The sequence below is a fragment of the Capricornis sumatraensis genome, chromosome 10, assembly GCF_032405125.1.
Source record: "Capricornis sumatraensis isolate serow.1 chromosome 10, serow.2, whole genome shotgun sequence".
Taxonomy (NCBI): domain Eukaryota; kingdom Metazoa; phylum Chordata; class Mammalia; order Artiodactyla; family Bovidae; genus Capricornis; species Capricornis sumatraensis.
Genome location: NC_091078.1, coordinates 31,025,728 through 31,051,966, shown reverse-complemented (window position 1 = coordinate 31,051,966; position 26,239 = coordinate 31,025,728). Strand labels below are relative to the sequence as shown.

Below are 26,239 nucleotides of genomic sequence, written 5' to 3'. Positions count from 1 at the left end.
ACTCTGAACATAAACATGAAATTCATCATATACACACCACACATGTGTACACATATGAATTTTCAGTAGCTCTTCTTAGCCCTGCTATATTGAAATTCTCTTCCCTGTGAGGTGAACTATAAAATATTCCTGAATGATGTTTCAATTCATTACAACTTTCCTTTCTCATTTCTGTATTTGTCTCAATCTTGTTCTTTTTACACCTTTGGTTTTTGAATCAGGAATGGGAAGAAATCACTTCTTCCCCCATGAGTTCCACTCTTCCCTAAAGGTGACCCTACGCTGAATTCTCAGTCCCCTTTTGTATTGACTGGGGCTGGATGGATAATAAATGATGGGAGGTGGAGTCAGGGCCGGTCCTGGTGTCTCTTGGTAAAATCTTGGAGGAGGGCTTCCCCAGTATCTGGTGCTCCACAGGCTGCTCTCTGAACATGTGCTGTGGTGTGGGCCGTAGCCATAATTTATGATACAAGCATCCTTGCCGTGATGCTGTTACATAATTTCTCTTTGTGATTTTAACAAATTACTTATTTAGCTGCACCAGGTCTTGTGGCGTGTGGAATCTAATTCCCTGACCAGGGATCGAACCTGGGCCCCATGCGCTGGGAGCACCAGGAAAATTCTCTTTGTGATTGTTAATTAATTTCTCTCTCCTCCAGTGGGCAGTGAGGTTTATGGTATAAGAATCATATCTCTTTTTTCTTCTCGTTTATTTCTCAGTGTGGGTGACCAACTATTCCACTTAGTTTAGTGCTAAGGGGTATCTGAGGAGGTGGACTTCTCAGTGCTAGAAATGGTCAGCGCCTGGGCAAATTGGGGTGAGTTAGTGTATTTCAGTGTCTTCTTAGCAGTTACTGACAAAGTAGGTAGAAAACATTTTTTGAGTACAAAAGAGTTTAACAAAGGCTGACATGATGGCAAGATGACTGTTTCTGTTTTACTCAGTTAATACAAATTCAGAAAAAGTACAACTAGTCGTGCGAACTCACCTGTGTAATTATTCATTTCCTGCACCTTAGATGTCTAATTTATAGTTGTACTTGGCAAATGTTAATGAGTTACAGAAGCAGAGTATGAAGTGTGAAATTCAGTCTACTCAGTGCTGTGTGAACCAGATCAATAATGTGCGATATTTAATAAGACGGGAGTCATGTATTTATATAGCATTGCAGTATTGCAGTTTTTTTTCCTTTGATTTTGAAGAGTGTTTTGTACAGCAAGTAAGGATCAGGTTGTCTGGTCTGTTCCTATTGAGGACCATATGACATAACTCTTTGGGGTAATTTTAAAATCCAGTTTAAAAAAATCAGCTATGATTCTGTATTCCCAATAATTTATTATTATTAACTCTAGTTCATTTAATTATTAAAGCTCTAGGCAGAATAGTCTTTGTTCTTCCAATGTGGCAGGTAATACATTTTCAGAGAGGTGGTCCAGATGGATTGTTCCTATGTATTAGCAAACATACAACTTTTGTTCTGAAAGGTAGGGGTTGGTATGCTACATACAAAATACACAATATTGCTAGCATTCATTTGGATGGTTTTCCTTCAGTTGTTTAGTCGATAAGTCATGTCTGACTCATTGCGACCCTATGGACTGTAGCCCACCAGGCTCCTCTGTTCATGGGATTTCCCAGGCAAGGGTACTGGAGTGGGTTGCCATGTCCTCATCCAGGGGATCTTCCCGACCCAGGGATTGAAAGCGTGCTTCCTGGGGCTCCTGCATTGGCAGGAGATTCTTTACTACTGAGCCACCTGGGAAAGCTCATATAGAGGCTTAGAAACATGCAGTTACATATAAACATGTATATAGCATTTGGAAACTGTGTGTGTGTGTGTGTTTGCTCAGTTGAGTGTGACTTCAGCAAACAGGGATCAACCAAATGTATGTAACTTATGCCAGGGTCAGGTTTGCCCACATCTCTGTGGGAGAGACACAGGGATCTGCCAGTTAGCCTGGGTTTAGCTCACAGCTCTGGGTTTTATTTGTGTGTCTTGTGCAAAAGAATGTTACCTTGTTGTCCTAACTAAGCTCTCATGAATATTGAGTGCCCCGTGGCTTGTGGATCGTTTGTGCATCGTGAATATTTAGTGTGCCTTAGATGAGTCCCGCGGATTTAGGGCCTTATGAATATTAGTGCTTCATGAATTTCAGGAATCTTTTGTTCCTTCCACCCCGTTGTGTGTTCACACATACATGTTCAATTTACTTTGTCATGTCTCATTACCTCACACATTTGAAGAGTTTCATCTTTCCATCTATTTTCCTGTGTTGCTGAGCAGAATTTCCTGCCCTATTGGGTAGAATTGAATTTTCTCAGACAATACAGCAGGTGTATGCCGCAGATGTCCAGTTGTAAAGTTTCCTGAGCTTTGTGCCCAGAAGCTTCAGAGAGAAGAAAATGTTTTATTGTTTCTTTTTCTCGTTTATTTTAAAATGTATTTTTATTGAAGTATGTAGTTGAATTATAATGTTGTGTTAATGTCTGCTGTACAGCAAAGCAACTCGGTTATACATACACATGCACTCTTTTTCATTATGGTTTATCACAGGATATTGAGTATAATTTCCTTGCTGTACAATAGGACCTTGTTGTTTATTCCCTATATAATAACTTGCATCTGCTAAACCAAAACTCCCAATTCCGTCCTTTGCCCCCCCCCCCCCCGTTCTCTCTTGGAAAAATTATTTTTCATATTCAAAATTTCAGGTCAGTATCATGAAGTTTGTGGATGCAGATGGTAATGCTCTTTGAAACTCCTTACTGTCTTTGGGGTTTTGAACTTGCAGTCACTAGTTCTGTTCCTCTATGTTGTAAACATTTTAATATAGTTACGATGCAAAGTTCTATAGTATATGGAAATGTCATTTTGTAAGAAAAAGTGTTAGACTAAGATAAATAGGTTTTGGGTGGCTAAGAAGCTCTGTTTCATTCTAAGAGTTAAATCTTCATACAGCTCCTGACTTAAGTAGATCTGGGAGCGTGTTTAAGGTTTAGCAGTAATAGATAGGATTGTTTGCATTTTCTGTGTTTTGTGGGAAGTATATCATTCCTTTTCATTAATAACTAGCCAGGAAGGTACCAAAAGTGGCATCTTCTCTGCCATCTTCAGGGGGAGTTTCCTCTAGGTTGTTTGAGAAGACATATTTGAACAGACACCTCAGCCATTGCACATATACTACCTAGAAGAGCGGTTGAAAACAATGTAAGTGCTTTTCCAAAGTGACTGAAACCAAATGTGGATAAATTGCTGCTGCTGCTGCTGCTAAGTTGCTTCAGTCGTGTCCGACTCTGTGCGACCCCATAGACAGCAGCCCACCAGCCTCCCCCGTCCCTGGGATTCTCCAGGCAAGAAAACTGGAGTGGGGTGCCATTTCCTTCTCCAACGCATGAAAGTGAAAACTGAAAGTGAAGTCACTCAGTCGTGTCCGACTCTTAGCGACCCCATGGACTACAGCCTATCAGGCTCCTCCATCCGTGGGATTTTCCAGGCAAGAGTATTGGAGTGGGGTGCCATCACCTTCTCCAGTGGATAAATTGGGGGATCATAAAAATAAACACATATTATAAATATTTTATTATAGCCTTAAAATATAAATATCTATTTACTTATTTTTGTTGTAGGGCCCAAGGCCTTTTCTGAATATGAAGGATTAGAAATGGTCATGATTTTTAGGATTATTTGGCAGACATTTGGGAACAGTTACAGCTGACTCTTGGTAAACAAAGGACACGGCTGATGGGGGAGCAGAGATGTCTCGTCAGCCTTGGGAGTTTAGGGTCCTCTTGTGTGCATGTCGCTTCATACTGCAGGAGGGCAGGGAGGGTTTCAGTGATGTGGAGGGTGAGTAGGAGAGCGGCTTCTGTTTTGATACCTTCAGTTCTCTTTTATGTGTAACTTGAATTTCAAGCTGAGCTTCTCTGCTCCAAATCAGTGACAGAGCAGGTAAAGGAAGGCATTTCTCCGATTGGAAGCTCTCCTTTGTGCCATTCTGGAGCCCCCTGGGCTGACTGGGAGTGGCAGCTTGAGCGGTGGTGCGAGTGGACAGCCCCAGAGGGTGTGTCCTGCATGGAAGAGCAGATCCCACTCTTAGGCTTCTTTGAATACACAGGAAGAGCTGTCATCCCGCTCTGAGTGCTGCACTCGGGGCTGAGCGCTCTGCCTGGAGGAGCACCCCTGGTCGTCGTGACCCTGGAGGGCTGAGCATACACTGGCAGTGCCCTGCCCCAGCCCCTCACCACCCTAGCACTGGGTCGTGTGGCCCGTTGCCTTTGTTTGCCTGGGTCTGATGGTTTTCTTGGAAGCCTGGCCTTTTAGCGCTAGAACCCATCGATGAGTTGGTTACAGGGGTCTGGCCTGTGACTCATGCCTGAGGGCCCTGCCGCCCAAAGACTTTGCTTGGAGCAGAAGCTGCCCTTTAGCAGTGACAGGCTAGAACTGGGGGAGGGTGTGTGTCCACTTCAGAGCCCCTTGAGAGGCAACTCTGAGAGGTCCGCTGCAGAACTGGCCCTGAGGCCAGCAGGGGGTCGCGCTCACATACCTGGACCACTGACTCTTTGCTGACCTCTTATTTTACCTTCCCTCCTCCATTCCAGCGATCCCTGGGGTCAGTTCCTGCATTAATGACTTTCACTCAAATACTTGTCACAGAGTCTATTTCTTGGGAGAATCCAATTAAAAAAAACATGGGACCAAGGACTGTTTTTGCCTCCTTTTCAGATGAGGGAGATTAAGTCATCTTGCTTAGAGTCATCCAGTGGGTGCACTGTTGAACCAGTGATGAGCTTTTCATTACAACATCATGTACGGCTTTTGTTTCCATCCTTGCCTGTTGGCCATTATTTCTAGAGAATGTAGAAGTTTATTTATTCCTGTGAAATTACCAATAAGCAAGCATCAGTCCAGTGGGTGGATGGGTGGTATGCTCTCTTGTCTCTGCTATGCTTGATGTCAGAGAGTTGCACATGGAGCAGAAAGCTCCTCATAGAGGAGTTTGGAGCTGTTTGGACTAAGGAGAAATTCATCTTTCATGCATAGTTCCCCAAACTAGGGAGCTGCTGACTAAGGACGCAGTGCTGATCCTTTGCCCTAGCGATGCTCAGCCTGGCCTTGGCTGGAAGCAGGACTTTGACGTCTCTGACCGGGTTGGATGTAAACGGCCTGCTTGTGCTGAGCAGTTGTGTCTGCTGCTTCTTGGCTCTCATCCTTGAGCCTTCTATCTATGAAATGACTCATTATAAGGAAGTCTGTTAAAAACAAATCTCTCCCTGTTGTAGAGCATCTCTTAAAACTTCTCTTTAATCAGAGAATTTTGCTTTCAGCTCCAGTTGCTGCCAGGAAACGTCGTGTGCATTGACGAAAGCTGTGATAGTTACAGTACTTGAATTTCTCGCGAAGATGGATGCTTTGGGAAATGAGTTTATTTCCCTCTTATGTGAAAGTGAGAGGCTTGGGAATTATACCCAGACTTAAAACTCCTTTCATGGCAAATCTACAGCCTAACTGAAAGTGTTCCAAGTTTCTCTAATGAAAGTGACTCCCTTCTCTGAGCATTTACGTGTCCTTCCCATTGTTCTCAGTCCCTCGTCATTTTGTCGGTGTCTTAGATTATCCATTGGCAAAAGGCAACTGCCTGCCGGATGAGCCACGGAAATAAAATGAGTTTATGCAGAAGCGGAGTAGAACCAATGCCCGTGTTGAGGAATCAGTGGGAGATACCTTACTTGAAAAAAGACAAGAATTTTGTGGGGCTTCCCTAGTTCCCTAGTTAGTGGTCAAGAACCTGCCTTGCAATGCAGGAGACACAAGCTCGATCCCTGGTCAGGGAACTAAGATCCCACATGCCTTGGAGCAGCTCAGTCCATGTGCCGCAACTAGAAAGTCCCTGTGCTGCAAGACTCAAGGAAGATCCTGCCTGCCACAGCCAAGACCTGACTCAGCCAAGCAAACGTTACATTTTTTTTTTTCTTTTTTGCTTTTGAGAAACTGACCTTTGACCATGAGTGCTTGCTTTCCTTCTCCTGTCTACTAATCCTTTCTACTGGTGTGCGTCTGTCTTCCTTCGAAGATCTAAACGCGCACTCCCTGTCCCTGGCTTTGGGAAATACGCTTGAATTCGTCACGTTTGGCTCTGCGTTTCCCAGGTTCACATCTGTTTCACATCCTGTCCTCTGAAGTTGCCACACACACATGTGCTGCCTCACATTGCTTTAGGTGCTGTTGAGTCGTAGGAAGATAAGAAATGCTGTGTGCGTGCCAAGTGGCTTCAGTTGTGTCTGACTGTGTCCATGGGATTCTCCTGGCAAGAATACTGGAGTGGGTTGCCATGCCCTTCTCTGTGGGATCTTCCCAACCCAGGGATTGAACCCGTGTCTCTTAAGTCTCCTGCATTGGCAGGCGGTTTCTTTACCGCTAGCACCACTTGGGAAGCCCTAAGAAAAGCTGGGAAGGTTTAAACCCAGGGTGGGTGGGGCCTGAGGGTCTCTTCCCTGGTGGCTCAGATAGTAAAGTGTCTGCCTACAATGCAGGAAAGCTGGGTTTGATCCCCGGGTCAGGAAGATCCTCTGGAGAAGGAAATGGCAACCCACTCCAGTAATCTTGCCTGGAGAATCCCATGGAAGGAGGAGTGTGGTAGGCTATTGGTCACAAAAAGTAGGACATGACTGAGCTACTTCACTTTCATTTTCACTTTCTTTTGTCAAGAGACTGAGGAGCAGATTCCTTTTACACCTTGTTGCTGAGTGGAAAGAACAGGAAGGGAAGCTGAACCGGTGGGGAGGTCGTAAGATGCAGCGAGAAGATGGTATTGTTCCTGTGTTCTGAACGTTAGGCACCTAGAGTTGGCTCTGAAAGGCTGATGTGTCCTCAGGGGTTGAGCTATGTGCTCTTTAACCACGCGGACACTCAGCTTGTCCAAACACAGGCCCTCCTGGTGGACCATGGTGTGCATGAATTGCTCGGAGTTATTCTTGCTCCTGGTTCTGTTTCTAGGCTCCGCCACCAATTTTCCTAGGTGCTCACCGCATATAAACTAGCACTTAGCAGTGTTTCTCAGGAGGAGGAGGTGGTGATTGTTTTTCTAAAATACATAGTGTGTGTTTCCCGGAATATGACAGACCTTTGTCTCTCTTTATACCTTTTACAGTGTTATCAATGCATTTGTGTGGTACACTCAATTTCTCCTTCCTAGAATGAAAGTTTCCACAGAAAACTTTGTGAGAGGAAAATATCCTCTAGTAAATATCTTGTTCATTTTATGAATTGGCTTTCTCCAGACACAGTCCTTTCTTCAGGTGTCATGATGAGAAATACATGCAATATTCCATGTATGGCTGACTCCTAGTTTTGGGTTCAAATCAGGATAATATTCTTTGCCATCTCTCTTGTCATTGTTCATTTTTCTTTGGGAGGAGGATGGTAGTGGATAAAGTAGGGAGCAGTTAGATTTTGAGTCCCTATCTTTAGAGAATAGTCTGCTGTTGATTTTCTTCCAAACTGTAAGTCCTTCAAATGATTTTAAACAATGCTTCTAAATTTTCTTTTGCTTATCTGTTCTCTTCCTTTTCCATCATCTCCACCTTGACGAGGGACGGACACAGTAGCAGATCAATATGGCCTGCCTGCCTAAGGAGCATTCGTTTAAAAAAAAATGAGACTAATTTCCCTCCATCTCAGAGGCAGGACAGTGGTGAGTCCAGGAGACCTTTTTTCAGATGGGAATTTCTTCATGCACTGTAGCCACTTGAGTGTCTTCCAGACAACATCTTCCTTGAGCCAACGAGATTACAATCGCCTTTTGCAAAACCTAGTAGAATAGGGGTGGGAGGGAACACCTGTGTGTCTTGTTTTGTGATTCCTTACATTTTGGGACTTAATTTGGGCCAAGATTGCTTGCGAATTACTTTAAGATACATCCACAGAAGCTCAAGATGTTCTTTCTTCAATGCTAGAGGTGAACTCTGCTGCTCTTCCCTTGACCCTCATTGTCTCTGCTTGTGAGTGTGAGGGGGAATTTCTCGGGGGTGTGAGCAGCAGCGCTATTTTGAGAAGTTGACTCGCAGCCCTTGCAGCTATGACAGGCATGTAACATAGCACCTCATTTTTGAAATTCATTTCATTGGCTCCTGACTGCATTCGTAAAGTGCTTATTTGGAAGTGCCGCAGCCGTAATGTTCTGTTTATAGCCACTGAGTAGGTACAATTAAGGTGACTGCCTTGTACAGGGGGAGAGTCTACATGGAATCAGGGCCAGGCAGTGGGAAAGTGGAGGCTGTCTCTTCCTCACAGCAGTGGGAGGAGCTTGGCATGACTTACTTGAAGGTGAGCATCCTGCCTTGGGTAGATTTTGTACTGTTTTGCACATTTAACTTCAACCTTCCTTTTTCTTTTTCTTTTTTAAATTGGAGTATAGTTGATTTACAATGTTGTATTCGTTTCAGGTATACAGCCAAGTGATTCCCTTTTACTTACATCTTTTCTTTTTTAGATTCTTTTCTCGTTTAGGTTTTTACAGATTATTGAGTAGAGCTCCCTATGATATACAGTAGGTTCTTATCAGTTATCTATTTTATATATATAGTAGTGTGTATATGTCAGTCCCAATCTCCCAATTTATCCATCCCTCCTCTTGATTTTGTTAATCTTAAAATAGCCTTTGGAAATCCAGAGTTGACTGGGTTTAGTTAGATAGATGAGTAAATACAAATTCATAAAGTCCTTATTTTCTTAAGGGAGATAATTAAAAAATGATTCGATTTATGATAAAAACTCTTAAGTGGTTTACCTTTATGGATACGTGCGTCTATACTTTTTGGGGGTCATTTTCAGAGTACTGCAGCTGTATCCCAAGAAAAATTGGGAAATGAAAACAGTTTACAACACTACAAAATAATATAGTAATCATATTCTTTCGTGGCATACACATTTTGGTCTTTTAATGAGTGTCCCTAGTTTTTGTGTGTATGTTTAACGAATACTGGGGCTTCCCTGGTGGCTCAGACCCTAAAGAATCTGCCTGCAATGCAGAAGACCCAGGTTCGATCCCTGGATCGGGAAGATCCCTTAGAGAAGGAAATGGCTACCCACTCCAGTATTCTTGCCTGGAGAATTCCATGGGCAGAGGAGCCTGCCCCGCTACAGTCCATGAGGTTGCAAAGAGTCAGACGTGACCCAGTGACTAACACGTTCACTTAAAGAGTATTTAACTTAATAATTGTAATCATATTTCACATACAGTTTTGTGATCCATTTAAAAATCATGCTTATTAATTTTTTTACTGACTAGTTTATTGTAATCACTTTTTCCTGACTGCTTCATCTTTTGCAAATCATCAAAACCATCTTTTCATATAACTTTAAAAAAATTGAATAAGTGCCTATGTCTAAATTTTCTTAATTCTCCTCTTGCTTTCTCCATGCTTTTTGCTTATTTTAAATGTTACTAAAGTGAACTCATTTGTGCTGATAGTTTTTCCTCTTTATTTCCTGTTTTGGATTGTATTCTTAGGACCTGGTCTCCCAGAAATAGAATTACAGTTATTCTTTGTGTAAACCCAGTTATTTTCCAAGATGATTACATGAATTTATACTTACTGTGCAAGCACTATATCCTTATTGGTGCTTGTGGTATTTCTGAATTTTGTGGTAATTGTAACATAGTTTTAGAAATTATAAAACCTTTACTTGAGATAAAATCTTTATAAATTCTCAGGGAAGATACACCATTTAAAAAGAGGATGGGTTCAGGTATTGTATCTGACCTCTTATGTAATCAAGAGTTTATTTTCACACCATTCTGAAATTCACCTGAACAGATTTAGCAAAATCAGAAAGATAATCTAGAGAATTTTACACTTTGTTTCGGGAGAGGTGCTTTTTAACTATGAACACCCAGAGCTTGACAGAGCCTCGCTGGAAAAGCTTGAGTATTTTTTGAGACTGGTGAATAATCAAAGCCTGAGACATTTAGTTCCTTGAACTTGAACTTATGAAAAATGAGTTTAAACTCTCCAAAGTAAATAGAGTACAAAAGCTCCTGAGAAGATAGAACTGCTTAAGAAAATGAATACATTCAGACCCATGATGCTATTACAGAAGATTCATTTTAATTGAGATAGAATGTGATCCTTAACCGAAGTTACAATTCTGGGAAGAAGTATAAAGCTATGGGTTAGAATATGACCACCATGTTTGCATTATAAATATACGTACATATTTTAGGAAAGGAAATAGAGGTAATGATATCGGTTATAACTTTTATCCAAGGCCAAAGACTATTACCTGAAAATTACTCCTCAAGCATTGTTTGAGATGAAAACCACATTTAAAGGTGGTTTCCTGCCTACTGATGAAAAATGAATTCAATGTTAACCAACCAAGGCCTTTAAATGGAACAAATTATAATCAGATGTTAGATTTCGATCAGTTTTAACAAAAACAAATGATTCTTTTCAGAGATGAGAACTGATGGCTTAGCCCTCAAAGAGTTTAATCTTTTTTCAAACCCAGTGTTTTGGGAGGAGGGGATCAGCTTAATTTCCTAAAAGCACGCTGGTGATTTATCGGCAGCAAAGTGCTGAGTTTAAGAAATAAGAGCTCCTTTAAATGTTTTCCTAGGTGTTCGGAATGAGGATGCTGGGATCTGTAGTAACTTGATTATACACAGCCACGTTTTACAGAAGGTGGAGGTGTGCAGCTGGCTGTGGCAGCAGGACCTGTGGGGGCTGTAGGTCAGATCCTCTCTGAATGACTACCTTTGCTGTCTTGCTTTGGCATTTCTGAGCTCATTCATAAACCTGTAGATCATAACCCGGTCCTCTTGAGTGTGGGGAAACATCCTTTAGGCCTCTGGACATGTGCTGATTATTATTAGCTCTAGAGATCTCTTCTAATGAGATGCAATGTGAGGCAGTGTTCATTCAGCAGACCTTGAGTAGAGCAGGTTTTGAAAGGGCTGGAAGCAGTTTTAATAATAAAAGTTAAGTCTTTGACCACTTCTACCATCTGTTAGTGAGTTCTGAAAATTTCTCTGGGCCGTAAAGAATTATGATGGACATTCAGAGCATTGGGATGGCCTCAGTGCCAAGAGTGACTGAGGCTGTCAGATTTAAACCCTTTACCTGCCTCAGAATAATTGTATTTCTGTGTAGTCCTGGGGTTCAGGTGGAAAGTGCAGTAGATGGTCGTGGGCAACTGAGCTAGGATGATAGAAAACCAGTTTGACTGATAGTTTGGAAAGGAAAGCATTGGTGTCACCACATAATTTTGGCAATGTCACAGTGCTTGAGACTTAACTGTATGTGAGAATTATCCAGCATGTTTATAAAAATGCGTATTCCTAGGATACCGCAGTGATTAAGATTCTGTGGGATCGGAGGGCAATTTTTTTTTTTTTGAGGGCAATTTTTTTCATGAGCACTCTTCTCCTCCAGTATGTCTTCCAAGTTGCTGTAACTACAGTCCCCTGGAACCTGAGAAAGCCCTGGTCCAGTTTTTTTTTTTTATTTTTTTTTTGCTTCAGTAGATCTCCCTTCTTTGTGCCAGTGAAAGATAAATTTTGTGATGCAGTTAAATGTATTGACCACATAAAAGATTATGGAAAGGCCGTGTGAATTCCTTGTCCACGTGATAGTTCACTGGGCTTCTCCGGTGGCTCAGATGGTAAAGAATCTGCCTGGAACAGGTTAATTTTGTGGAGAAAGTGAAAGTGTAGAGAGGATACATTGCCAGAGCTGGAGTTCTCCTTGTAGTGAGGATTGCAGTCTTGCATAATAGTTGTTAGGAGTGGCAGGTCAACAACACTCTGTTGGTACAAGTTCTAAAGTCATAGAAGAGTGGACAGCTAGACACTCATGTAGCGCTGGATCTACTGCCTAAGTGCAGTGGTATGGAGCATCACCAATATTGCTGTATGTGGAGTTTTTCTCAGTGACCTTCAGATATGTTCAGATCTGTCTGTTTTGTGCAAAGGCTTGTCTTCTCTTTGGACTGCCGCAGGCGTCGTCTGTACCACTGCCTTTCCACTGTCTCACCTTTTTCTGTTTGTCTTCCCATTGGATTCTGTACTGCCAAGAAGACTTAAAAGCAAAAGGGCTCCTCAAGTCTGTTGCCCCGTAAGTCATTCCCTTAATGCCACTGTTGTCCCCGAAATTCCTAGTGTGGTGCCGCCGATTCCCACTGTGATTCCCGCTGATTCCCCACGCCTTGCTTCTAGTTATTATTAGTTTTTGGCCATGCTGTGCAGCATGTGAGATCTTAGTTCCCCGACCAGGGATTGAATCCCTACCATTGGAAGTGCAGAGTCCTAACCACTGGACTCCTAGAGAAGCCCAGAGGTTCTATTTTAAGTGCTCTGAGGCACATAAAAGGGAAACTGAAGCTTTTGAGAAACAGGCATGGGCATCTACCGCGTTTTCTCTGCCCAGATTTCACTTTCCGCAACTCCCCTTGTGAGATGTGTCTCAGTCCTTTCCCATGTTAAACAGGCAGTTCAGAAGCTCCCTGCTACATCCATACTTTGAATTCCTGTAATCTATGACTCCTAAATAATGTCCAACCTTTTAGAGTACTCTTGTCATTTTAAATTACTGACCTCAAAGAACTTACAGGTAAGATGTAGGTTCTCTGAGGTCAGAGTTGCAGGTTACCATTTTTAAAATTCTTATGGAGTGTGTGTTTACATTTTTGAAGGTGAAAATAGAGCCTTTGGGAGACTAAGTCACTTGGAGTTACAGTCAACGGCAAACCTGGAGGTGAACCCAGTTTTCTCTGACTCCATAATTTTGATCTCTCTGTATATTCCTCAGGTGCTAAATAACTGTTGTCTAAATGAATCAATAAATGAGTCTTCCAGAGTTAAAATGAATTGAAGAAGTCCTGGTGAAAGGAAGCACATCTTTATACCCTTCCACCCATGTGTCCATTTCAGAGGGGAGAATAGCAAATAGATCACCCGCAGATTTCTGCAGATAACCTGAACTTTAACATGCCTGAAGCACATTTGGTTCTGATTTAAAACCAGTTGGCGTGCTCATTGCCATGTTACTACAAACAAAAGAAATATAAACTTCATTGATGGAATAACCATCTACATAAACTCTTAAATAGATTTGGGTTGGGCCAAAGCTGGGCATTAAGGAAATGGTTATTAATGTTACATATTTTATTCAAACTGCTCTAATTCCTTACCCCTCCCACCACCTCCACCAACACCAGGTAGCCTTTTGCTTTTTCCTTTAAAATGTTCCTAGGGGATTAAGACAGATACAGCTTGGATTTCAAGCTGCTGAGGACTCCTCCTGTTTGGAAGTATTCATTGTTTTTGGTCCTTCAGACATGTCACTGTGATCTCTGCTTGAGTCTTTTTAATCCTCTGTGGGTAGTAGCAGAGTTATTATCCACAGTAGGAGCATTGTGACATGGAAATGGGATATGAACCACAGTGTAATGTAGAATTTTCTAATGACATGAAAAATAAAACAAGTGCAGTAAATTTTAATATTGTTTCCTTTAACCCAATATATAAATATGGTACACTTTCAACATATAATCAGTTAATGAGGTTTTTGCTTTCTTTTGCATTGTCTTTGAAACCCACTGTGTTTTTAATTCTTTCAGCACATCTGGGTTCAGACGAGCCACATTTCAAGCACTCAGTAGCCATAGCACAGCTCTGTGGCAGAGTCCTTGTGAGCTGTATAAAGGCCATGAACATCCTTTAGTGTCTGATAAAGCTAGAAGAGTGTTGCTTAAAAAAAATATTGTGTAAATACTCAAGTCATCAAATAGTGTTTGTGACCACAGGCCAAACTAAATGATGCTTCAGAGATTGCTTATGTAAGAAGGAATAGGGTGTGAATGAAAGACATTTGACAAGACCAAAGTTTTTGTTAATCAACTGGACTCAGAGTCCATTGATGTATGTTAGGGTCATCAGCCCTCAAGGAAGTCTTCATTGTCAGGCCAATAAATTTGAAGTCTGAATAAACTCTTAGCCAAGTTTCTTGAAGAGTTCAAGTGTGTTTGAAGCAATGAATAATATAATGTAAATGTTGGTGAATATTTGTTTTCTTATGTTTGATGGCAACAGATACTTTCTGAAACTAGAGCCTGTAGATGAGAGAACACTGGCCTATGTCCGAGACTCCTAGACTGCCCTGCGTGTGGCAGGGCCTCCACTGTCTTAGGTTGTCCTTGGCTCTGAAATATTGACAGAGCTTTATTGCCCTGAGAGATTGAATGTGAAAAAAAAGTTCCCTGAAATCTGAATGTTGAGATGCGTAGTCTGCAAAAGACTTAATTGTTTGAGCTAGCAGGTATTAACTTGAAAGAGGCATCAGTGGCCCACCATTAATAGAAGAGATAGAAGGACTTCTCACCCCCATCGTAATATTTGGCATCCCTGTTAGTTCTGTTGAAACTTTAGTGGGAAATGAAAAAAAATAGCCTCAATGGATGTCTTGGATTTTTGGTGTAGGTATCATTCAGGTAATGGCCTGCACTCTTAGCCCAGTTATCATAGATTATCCATCTCTTTTCTTTAAAACTCTTAGCCATTGAACCCTTTTAGAATGTGGTAAATCTAAATATAACATAAATATAACAGGTATTATCTGCTTTAGCTCATATTTCATTTGATGTGCCCTTTCAATAAAAAATGGCCTTCCTTTTCTTCTAGTTACCTTCCATCACCAAAAATGGCCTTCTTTTAAAGTATAACTTACATATAAAATGAGAAACATAGTAAGTAAGGTCTCCCCTGGTTCATGGATTTTAGAGAGCATCTCTTTCTGTCTTTTGTTTAGCTGTTACATTTGGATGTGACTCAGAGGTTTTCCAAATATTGGATTGTTTAAGTGTTTTCAGTTGTGAAGTTGTGAACTCTAGGCATTGTTTAAACTTTTTTACTCAGAATCAGTTGCAGATAAATCAGTGTTTCAGTCTAGAAAGTGCTAGGTTCATTAAGGCCTGTGATGTTCAGTGCCAGGCGTGGTTTTGTGGGCTAACTGTCCTATTACCTTAGTCCGTTAGTCATTGTCTCCTTAGGTAGCTTATGTGCATGTTTGACTTAGACGTTTATCAGCTTCTGTTATACATGTTGGGCTGGAAATGTGGCCCCAGTGATGGTAAAATCTTGGTTCTCTCTAAAAGGGTTCAAATGACTGTTAACCTGATTTTTTTCCCCCCCTAATTGAAGGCTATTGAAACCTATTTATTCAAGCTATTTAAAGGCATTCTGAAAAATGCAAAGAAGGAAGTGATAAATAACCCAATAATTCAACCACTCAGATAGCACTTGTTCATATTTTGATGTTTTTCCTTTTTTTCTTTCCCTCTAGCATATACACTATATGTGTGTGCATACATGTATACTTAAGTTTAGAACTGGCCATGTTGTATGTCTTGTTTTGTAATCCCAGTCCCCTTAAACAATTTATTGCATTTTTGAACATGGGAATTTTTTTAAACTACAATAATGAAACAATATCTTAAGGATAAATCCGAAGCTGAAGAAACCATTCTTAAATACCCAGCCACTCTTAAGAGAAAATTTATTTTAATTTTTGGCTGTTTCTTGAATTTTTTTGGTAGGCCTACATGATTTTTTGTTTTGTTTCAGGGTGAGTGAATTTGATTGGTTCTCAGTGGACTTAGGAAGCAGGTAAGGAGTTTTAGGAAAGATGAGGTCTGAACATCCTTCCACTTAACTATGATATACTACCTTCAAATGACACTACTTACTGCTGGAGTTTAAACTGGGAGATGTTCTTTAGTTGGCTGGAGTATTTGAGAGACTTTGATTGAGACCTGAAGAAATTTTAAAAATTGACTTAATGTCTGCTATTACTTCAGTCAGTTGTCAGAGCTTTGCATGCCAGTCTAGACTGTTAGATATGGTTATTGAACATAAAAAGTTCTCTGAAGACTTCCTTGGTTGTCCATTGGCCAAGACTCTGCACTCCCAATGCGTGGAGCCGGGGTTCAATCCCTGGTCAGGGAAGCAGATCCTCCATGCAGCAGCTTAAGATCCTGTGTGCTGCAGCTGAGACCTGGCACAGCCAAACACACAAATAAAAAGCATTTTTAAAAGATTCCCATTGGAGAAAGGTTTAGTTCTTACTGAAAGAGAACTTTAAAAGGTTCTCTAAAAGGTTCTTTTAAAACTCCCTTTTAAAAGGGAGTATACAGAAACTTCATCTTGGACATCTGTTGCTGATTCCTCTTTCAGCAGAATCGGCCAAATAGTAGGGAAGTTTTCTGAAAACAGTAATATCTGAATAAAATATATGGTATAGTTCTTTCAGCATATGGATTAAATAGACACAGTAAGTGAATGTTTTAAAAATTGTTAGTAAAATATTTTTGCAAGAGAATCAGACTAGCTAAACAGTTATAGTTGTCTTTCAGGTGAACTTGAAATGCAGCAGCCTTCTTAGTTGCAAATCTGCTACAGCTGGAGAATACAGGGGGGCGGGAATGTCCTGAATCTTAACAGATTTAAAGAATTATTTCTCAGTTATTTTTTTGTAATTTGAATTTGGTCTTTTCTTGCTCAGATTCCACAAGGGTGAAAAAAACCATTACTTTATTCCATACTGTATTTTAAGTATGAAATACATGACCCTTGGCCCTTATGTTTTTAGATTTGGTTGTATAAAACATCAGATGTTATGGAAAAGCATTTCAGAATGAAAAGGGTATTTGAATAAGTTTCCATATGCCCTGTGAAGAATTGAAAATCGAGCCCTCACCTTTAATTCAGTAATTAACTAGACTTTCCCTGTAGTTTGGGGGATTGTAATAGTTTACACCTGTCTCAACTTTTGCTGTTTTTATTGGCTGTGGCTTTTGCCATCCCATATTTCTTACGAAGCAAAGATATGAAATAAAATAGGCCAAAGCATTGGAGAAATTATAATAAACATAAAAAGTGAATTGTTCAGCTTAAAATGTGAAATGCTCTACCTGCACAATCCATGAAGCCCTGTTTCAGTAGTAGTGAAGTAATTTATTCCTGGAATTCTATGTCATGAAAATAAAGACAATTGCTTTCATTGGCAGGAAGATTCCAAAGGGTTTTTTTAACCATCAAATGATTAACTTTCAGAACATCAGGCAGGCAGAAATTGTTTTGTAAGGACAGTTAGAAAAAGCCTGCTAAATCATTACGTGTGTTTTCGTGTTGCTGTGAATGAAAAAGATGAGGCTGTATCAGTGTATAAGAATGTGAGGCTTGATAGAACTGTTGTACCATAGAATATAGTCAGACTTTTCAAAGGTCACAGAGCTCCATGACATCAAGTCTGGGTTGGCTCATTTTACAGGGTGATGTTTTCCCCTCGAAAAGATCATTGCGTCAAGATATTATCATACCTCCTATTTTTTCTTGCAACCTAGCTCTCAAGTGGTCTGCCTGGAAGAACCCTTTAATTTTGAGTCCTAACAGTAGCTACCTAGTCCTAGTGTTAAGAGTAAAGTGACTAGCTTTTTAGTGCATTGTCCAGAATAAGAGTAGCTAAGATTTCTAATAAGTTTAATTTGGATGGAGTGGTGACTGTGAACAGAGCTCTGGGACCCTTGTCCCTAGAACTGAGTTTTAGTTTTATCTTGGACCTCACTCATCAGGTGATTTGACTATATGGGTCAAGGTTGTAAGCTGAATGAAGGCAGGGCCTGGCCTATGTTGAGTCACCAGCATGAGACTCACGTACTTATGGAGTGAAAGAGTGAACTTTCTTTCTATAGAAAGAACATCTTATATACCTAAAAATACTCCACAAACCTCCGTCTTCTCAATCTCTCAGTTTATTCAAGAGGAGTTGTTATTTTAATGCTGAGGAGTTTAGAGTATGGAATTCTCAAATTTGAGCACAGAAGGATCGGGAGGGGAGAGAATACTTGGGGAAAATGTTGCTCTCCCTTGATTGACTTCTCTGGTCTTGGCAGCTTTGCTTGTGTGGAGTCAGTGAAAGTGCAGGAGACCCAGCAACCTGGGGGTGAGGTAAGGATGCTCCCAGCAAAGGGCCGATGACTGGGACTCACCTTGGTTTGTTCCAGAGACCGTGACCACCCACGAGTCCAACCAGAGGCTTGTCCCAGGTCCTTGTGGGCTAAGGAAGTGGACTGTTGTAGGACTTAGGGGAAATTCAGGCTCAGATTTGGAGTTTCTTGTACATAAACATTCTGGAATGAAAAAAGCCAGAGATTTTTGATGGCACCAATTGTGCCATTTCCAGCTGCCCCTTAGATCATAAGGTTGTTAAAGGTGCAGGTTTCTGGTTAAATTTTAGATGTTTTCCTGGTGGGAGTGTAATTATAATTTGTGTGTAACTAAGGAAATTCCACCCCTCCCCCTCCCCCGGCTTTTAATTCATCCAGGGATTGAAAGGCTGGTTTGTGAAGTCTGTTTAGCTGGACTTGGCATGAAGGGGCATTTCAAGGTTGTGACATAATGCGTTTGTCATGAGCAAAGTAAGTATCTTAAAGGAAGTTTCTGGTTTCTGTAATAAAACATCATTGTATCATGAAATTTAAACCGATGAATTTTAAGTTGTGAAGGAGTCTCCTGTGGGTGAAAGCTTTTATCTGCCCTGCTTGATAGGCTTTTGAATATACCTTTGATTGTGAAATTTCTTTTTGAAAGAAGAGTTCCCTTGATGTCACTAAAATTTTTTTCTAATCTTTGTGGCCTGGTATGCAGTTTTCATTGCCACACAGTTGTATCATGGAGCAGGAGTGACTTTAAACTATTTTTAGCTGTAGAGATAAAGCCAGCCCAAGAGGTAGCTGAGTTGAAGTGTCCCCGGGGCATTTGTGTCATTAAGTTTGGGTGCTGATCTTCTATCTTTCTGGCCCTCTGGATAGGACCAACCATGTTCACCTTCTTTTCTCTCTCTTTTTTTTTTTGTTCAAAATTGCTTCTTTATGTTCTTTCAAGAATTCACTATTGGTATATTCCCTAGTTAGAGTGAAAAAAATCATAATTTGTAGAGTTAACTGCAAAAAATTTATTTGTGTGACTTCCCTGCTGGTCCAGTGGTTAATACTGCCCACTTTCAGTACAAGGGTTGCAGTTTAGGTCTCTGGTCAGGGAACTAAGGCCCCACATGCCACAAGGTGCAGCCAGAATATGAAATCTGTGGAAATGTGTGATTCAGATGCTCACATCAGTGTCTGCGCTCAGTTTGTCCTGTTGATGATGTGTTTGTGCAAAAAGTGAAGTTAAGATGGCATTGAAATTACATGTTTGTTTCCTTTTCTGCTGTAACAGATAAATTTATTATCTTATAGTTCCGGTGGTCAGAAGTCAGAAATGTGTTTTATTTGGGCTGTCCTAAGGTATTGTCAGGGCTGCACTTCCTCCAAAGACCCTAGAGGAAAATCCAGATCCTTCCTTTCCCAACTTCTAGAGGGCGCCTGTATTCCTTGGCTTGTGGCCCCTCCTCCGCATTCAAAGCCAGCAGTATAGCGTCTCTGTAAGTTTCTCTGCTCTGACTCTCTCCTTTGCAATCAATGCCCTTCTCTCCTTCTGATTCTTTTGTCACATTGCCTTCTTGGACTCTGACCTTCCTTCTCCCTTCTTAAAAGGGCTCCTGGTGATTACAGTGGGTCCACCTGCCTAATTCAGGATATACTTCCCATCTCAAGGTCTTAATTTAATCACACCCACAAAATCCCTTTAGCATATATAAGGTGACTTATTCACAGTCCAGGGATGAGAACATGACATCTTTGAGGGACTATTTAGCCGCCACATATTAGAATACATTTTAAATTTATTATTTCTTTTTAGCTCTTGTTTTATACATTTCCCAAACTCTCTTTGAAAATCACAGAAATGTGTACTCTGTGCTCTGCTTTTTAGATGAAAACATGTCAATAAAAATACACAGTTTTACAAAATAGTAGAAGATATCTTACATTTAACTGTGAAATTAAAGTTGGTGACAAAAGAATTTAGACTTTACTACTGTTTTTCTGGGGCAGAGAGGATTTCTTTGAATTTTGAATTCTCTACTTAATGGACTGATTGGCCACAATTCTTGAGTTTTCAGGAACTTTAGTGAGTGCACTTGTTACACACACACACAGACATACAGGCGTGCACACACACACACACACACACACACACAGAGGTAGGGTCCCTTGATGGTATTGCCCATTAGGTGTTTGGGGTACCAGTCTTCCAGATTTCAACTTAGAAGTTCTTGCTCCAGCTCATTTCTCTGTCCTGGCCAGGGGGTGGCTTTTTCTGTTAACCACTGTTTCACCCCTGCCTGAATCCGAGACCTAGTGTTTACATTCTGAAAGATGTGATTTGAGGCTGTTGCAAGCAAGATGCCATTAGGTCTTTGTTCTCCTCTCTCTGAAGATTAAAAAGAAAACGTCCACAGGACCTTAAAACTTTTGCACATATAAAACTGGGCTTGTCCTTCATTTGTAGGCTGCCATTTAGACACAAAAATGTTCAAATACAATGACCTTTAAATTAATCTCAGGTGAAATTTTGTCTGGGACCTTGACCATGACTTTGTAATTCTCTTGTTCTTTTGTCTCTCTCTTTGTAAATGTGCATAAAGGAGTGAATTAAAGTCATGTATGATGCCAGCTGAAATCCAAGTAGATTATATAATCAGTGCAAAGCATAAACCTGAAATAGCTCCGAGAAGGCCTTGTCAGATGAGCCATCACTTGAAAAGGCAATCTCTTGCTTGGAACTGATTCCAGACAGGAAGTACTCACAGCAGTACAGATGATTCTATTGGTAGTTGCATTTGTTCATATGGGTAGCTCCTTAACTATGATTAAAAAAAACAAGATTACTTTCATCTGTGTGTGAAAATAGAGGCTTGTGAGGGTTTTAGACAGAAAACAGTGTGCGAAGGTATCTAAAGATGTCTGATTGATGGGACTAGTGTTTTATTTTCCATTTCATATCACAGATGAGGCCTGTGAACGGGCACTGAGCTTGGGGAGAGCGAGGCTGGCATCTTGTTTACCTCTTTGTTCTTGTGCCTGATACTTGGGAGTGTTTTGAATACATAGGTTGGAAAACGAAACTATTTTAAATGTATACATTTTTATTTACAGCTGCTGCCGAAGGAAAAGGCAAAAGTGGGGAAGACTTTTTTCAGAAGGTAAGTGACTTTTTACTCCTGTCTTGGTGATAATTACAGAGGAATGTACCTGTCTCAGTAGCTACATCGGAAGCCCCTGAAAGCTCCCCTTCTCTGTGAAGGGGACTAGGTTTATTAGCTGAAGATGCTCGGGGCAAGAAAAGGGTGGTGGGCTGTTTGGGATAGAACCCTTCAAAGGCAGCTCCCTCTGGGCAAACTTGAAGCATTGAAGGCGAGGACTGCCACATCTGCCCCTGGATTATCTTCTTTACCTGTTCTCTTTGCCTGTTTCCTCCCTCCTTAACCACATACCTGACCTAGGGAGCTGGAGAGGAGTCTTTCTTTTTTTTTTTAAATTATTTTTTAATAGAAGGATAATTGCTTTGCAGAATTTTGTTGTTTTCTGTCAAACCTCAACATGAATCAGCCATAGGTATACATATATCCCCTCCCTTTTAAACCTCCGTCCCATCTCCCTCCCCAGCCCACCCCACCCCATCCCACCCCTCTAGGTTGATGCAGAGCCCCTGTTTGAGTTTCCTGAGACATCCAGCAGATTCCCATTGCCTGTCTATTTTACATATGGTAGCTATCTATTTTACATATGGTAATATAAGTCTCCATGTTACTCTCTTCATACATTGCACCCTCTCCTCCCCTCTCCCCACGTCAGAGGCTTCATTTCTGGTAATCGTGACCATGGGTAGGGTGATAAAATTGACAGAAGATGCTTACTGGACCTCTCTGCTCACGACTGGTAACCTGGTCTATTATGTCCCTGGCGGCCCTCTGTAAGTTCTGACCTTCAGTGAAGTCAGCCTGGCCAGTCATAAAGGGAAACAGGAGTAAAACTGATGGCAAGTGATTTGAGATACTGTCGAGAGCAGTTAATTACTTCTGGTTAGCTCTGTTTTAAAGTAAGTGTTTTATGTAAGGGAAGATGTCTGTCTTTGCCAAGAAGCTGACTCAAGTTCCCATCCTTCTTTCTTTTGAGTTCATTTGAGTTTATTCTGTTCATTTGAGTTTATTATGTTGATATTTGTGTTTGTTGTTGGTATCCAGAAAGCATGTATGTAGGAACAGATACACAGTTTCTCTTAGAGTGACACACAGTAGCAACTATGGATGTGGTTATATATCGCTGTGGTAGGTCATCAAGCTTTTGGAAAATACCTGTGTGACCAGATGTGGCTTTTATAAGTAAGCTTCTTTATTCTCTTGCTTTCTGTGTGATCTGATCTTTTTTTTGTCAAGTTAATTATTCATCTGCATTTTCTTCCAAGGATATTAAAAGTGAATATTTTCAGAGCTGATACTGGTCTTGCCTTTTCTTCATTCTGAAAATATTTGTTTACCACCTGCTGTGGGCAACACACTGGAAAGACCAAAATGAGCAAGGCATAGTCCCCGACCTAAAGGAATTAGTCTGGTGTTTGATTATATAGCTGCCTAAATAGCACGGGAGTCTGGGCCAGAGAGGATTAAACTCTTGACTGGGACTTGAGGAGATTAAAAAGGACTTCTTGAGATCTTTTGAAAAGTGGAAATTAGCCAAGTAGAGGGATAGGCTTGGGTGGGTAGAAAGAGCATTCTGAGTGAAGAAACAGAATGGAGAAAAGCTCCGATGTGGAGAAATTCATGCAGCATTCACATTTCAAAGCATCATCTGAGAGGCCCATAGTGCAGGTGAGGTTTGCTGTCCTATATAATGAAGTACCTTCTTTGTATGGGGGTGGGGGTGCATTCCTAAAGGGATTTAATTAAAAATTTGCTGTCCTGGCCAAATAGAATATGCCAGACCACAGTTTTCCATCCCTGCTTTTTAGGCCCCTGCTGTTGAAATTTGTATGCTAGGTCTGAAGCCCCCTCGCTTGGCATTACCTGACATTGGTTCGTGTACAGCTTGTACTCAATGCTCGGGCAATTCAGAATCTCTGCTTTTGGCTGGGGTAGGCTTGCCACAAGGCAAAGAAAAGAGAAGACAAATAGAAATCACAGAGTTGCCTTGGTTTGTCTGTGATGGTACAAATAGATGCAATCTATGGAAGGATTTTTTTTTTTTTTAGTTCTTTAACTTGTGAAGAGATGTAAAAAACAGACTGTTCAGCTTTATATGACTCACATTTTAAAAACGGAATCAAAACACGGTGTATGTGGTCATAAAGGACCTTCATTCTTAGGAGATTTGCTAATATTTATCACTCTTTACAGAGCTATGTATACATTCCAGCAGTTTAAATGGAAACACATGTCTGAATCCAGGAACATACGTGCATCCCACAAACCCTGAGTTGGAATCATGGATTCCATTCTTGATCACAGGTTAATGAGGTCTCTGAGTAACTAAATGGAGTACTTTTTAATCTCATTTTCTTCTTTAGCTCAATAAAGAGTGTCTTCCTGATCAACAAGGGTCCGTGTCAGATTTGGATACTTACCATGGGAAAAAGCTCCTGTAACTTAATAAAAGTGGAACAGCTCAGATGTCAGAAAAGTAGTTTTTAGTGTTTTGACCAGAGAGAAGAATAAATTACAGCCTACATTAGAATGAAGGAAAGGAGGAGTTTTGAATTGTCCTCCAGGAACTTTCTTTTAGTTGCGTATCTCCCATTTAAAAATAATAGCATTTTGGGAAACATTTAGGAACAAAAAATAAACCACATTGCTGGTTGTGAGCATCTTTGGAAAAAATGCTTTTTTTCTTTCAGGGAAATGCACATATGAAGGTTATATATGCTTATTATTAGGATGTCTTTTGGATTTTGACTCTGGGGGTATGTATCACATGCTGACATTGACATTAAAATCTCTCTTTGAGCTTAGTTTAAAATTGGACTATCCTCGCCCCTCATTTTTTTTTTTTAAATTATCCTGACTTTAAAAAGCTCTAAGCCTGGAAGTATAACTCGTGAATTCATACCAGCTCTCCCTGATGGGCTTTCTGGGTGGCTCAGTGGTAAAGAATCCACCTGTGATGCAGAAGATACAGGAGATGCTGTGGATGTGATCCCTGGGTCCGGAAGATCCCCTGGAGGGGAGGGCATGGCAGCCCACTCCGGGATTCCTGTCTGGAGGATCCCATGGACAGAGGAGCCTGGCAGGCGACAGTCCATAGGGTAGCACAGAGCTGGACACGACTGAAGCGACTGAGCACGCACACTTCCTGATGAGAGGATTGGAAGAGGAGGACGAGACTTTTAGATATTATTATTATTTTCTTGTCAAAATATATGTAAAACCATAACAATATGATTATATTAACTATTTTCATTAACAATTTTCAAAAATGAAAAAATAAAACTTTAAATATCTTTAAGAGTAAAAATGGTTCGATTTCTACAAAGGTTGAAATCATAGTTTAACAACTGCTGGGATCATCAGATCTATTGTGTCAAATTTGGAGCCATAATGTATAGTTGTTCAGTTGACTCTGCACTTAAAATTCTCCCCTGGAGTCACAGCTACTACTTAATTTCAAGGAGCTTCCTGGTTTTCTGTAGACTGTTTTGTTGTCTGTGTATTGCCAGGAAGATCCGCTGGAGGAGAGCATGGCAACCCACTCCAGTATTCTTGCCTGGAGAATCCCATGGACAGAGGAGCCTGGTGGGCTAAGTCCATAGGGTCACAAAGAGTTGGACACGACTTAAGCAACTTAGCATGCACACACACAATGTTTTATTTCCACTGATACTCTGTTGGGGTAAAAGACTAACCGGGTATAGCAGATACATCCAACAATATCATGCCTTAAAGAACAGTTCTTTGTTCCACTTTGATGTAACATTTCAAGGAGAGTATTCCAGCTTGGTGGGCAGTGCTGTCTCACGCTGTCAGTGAGAGACCCACATCTCTTCTGTGACTGATTGTTCCTTAAGGCATGCATCTCATCTGTATGGTTGAAGCTGGGTCATTACCATGGCCACATGTGAGCTGATGAGGAGGCGGAAGATGCCCTGGTCTTAAGGTCCAGGTCTGGGTCTGTCGTGTGTCACTTGTTCTCACGTTCTGTAGGAGAAAACTCCTGTATGTGGCCTTATGTAACTGTAGTCATAGGGGTGGGGGGAGGAATGTCTGGAGGAAATACTGATTTTGCAAGTGCTGCCTAACTAAAGGCAGACTGTCAGGAAGAAATAATGTGGTCAAGAGGATCATGTCTCTGTATTATGCTTTGAAACCTTTTGTATTATCTTGAGGGCTGCTGTAAAAGTGTGCCACAGATTGAGTGACTTACACAATAAAATGGATTGTCTCACAGTTCTGGAGGCTAGAAGTTTAGGGTCAAGGTATGGGCAGGGCTCTGCCTTCTGAGTGCTGAGAGAGAATCTGGTCTATGCCTCTCCTGGCTCCTGAAGATTTGCTCACCATCTTTGGTGTTCCTGGCTTCTAGAAGCTTCAACCTGATGTCTGCATGTGGAGTTCTCCCCGTGTGTTTCTGTGTCCAAATATCTCCTTTTTATAAGGACAACAGCCCTATTGGATTAGGGCTCAGTCTAGTGATCTTCTCTCAATAATTACATCTGCAGTGACCCTGTTTCCAGTCATTTCGCATTTGAGGTTAACTGGTGGTTAGGATTTCAACATTATGAATTTTGGGGGATATGGCTCAACCTATAATATATTTTAATGGAGGAAATGATTTTGTATAAAATTTACTATAGTCAGAAAAATTTGGTAAAACTAAATGTTATCACGTTTTGATACTCAGTTTGATTTATAGATTTTAATTTCCTAGTCACTTATACTAGAGACTTCCCTGGTGGCTCAGACGGTAAAGCGGTAAAGCCTACAATGTGGGAGATCCGGGTTGGGAAGATCTCCTGGAGAAGGAAATGGCAACCCACTCCAGTACTCTTGCCTGGAAAATCCCATGGACGGAAGAGCCTGGTAGGCTACAGTCCATGGGGTCGCAAAGAGTCGGACACAACCGAGCGACTTCACTTTCACTTATACTAAACCTTTTTCTTTCCTTATAGCAAGTCATTTTTAAGTTGTTTATAACAAATACATAATCAACATGCAAGAAAAAGGAAACAATATCTACTTAGTCATCCTACCTTTGAAAGAAAACTACTCTTTATACGTTTGTTGTCAGTCCCTACGTTGTGTCTGACTCTTTGTGAC

At 40.9% G+C, this 26,239-nt stretch overlaps 1 protein-coding gene across 1 annotated transcript in view; it reads left to right on the top strand.

Annotated features, from left to right (window-relative positions):
- BICC1 (BicC family RNA binding protein 1) overlaps positions 1–26,239 on the top strand; it is a 349,143-nt gene that overhangs the window by 78,608 nt on the left and 244,296 nt on the right. Inside the window, exon 2 of the mRNA XM_068982242.1 lies at positions 21,093–21,139. Within this exon, the coding sequence (XP_068838343.1) occupies positions 21,093–21,139 (47 nt within the window). The remainder of the gene's footprint in view (positions 1–21,092; positions 21,140–26,239) is intronic.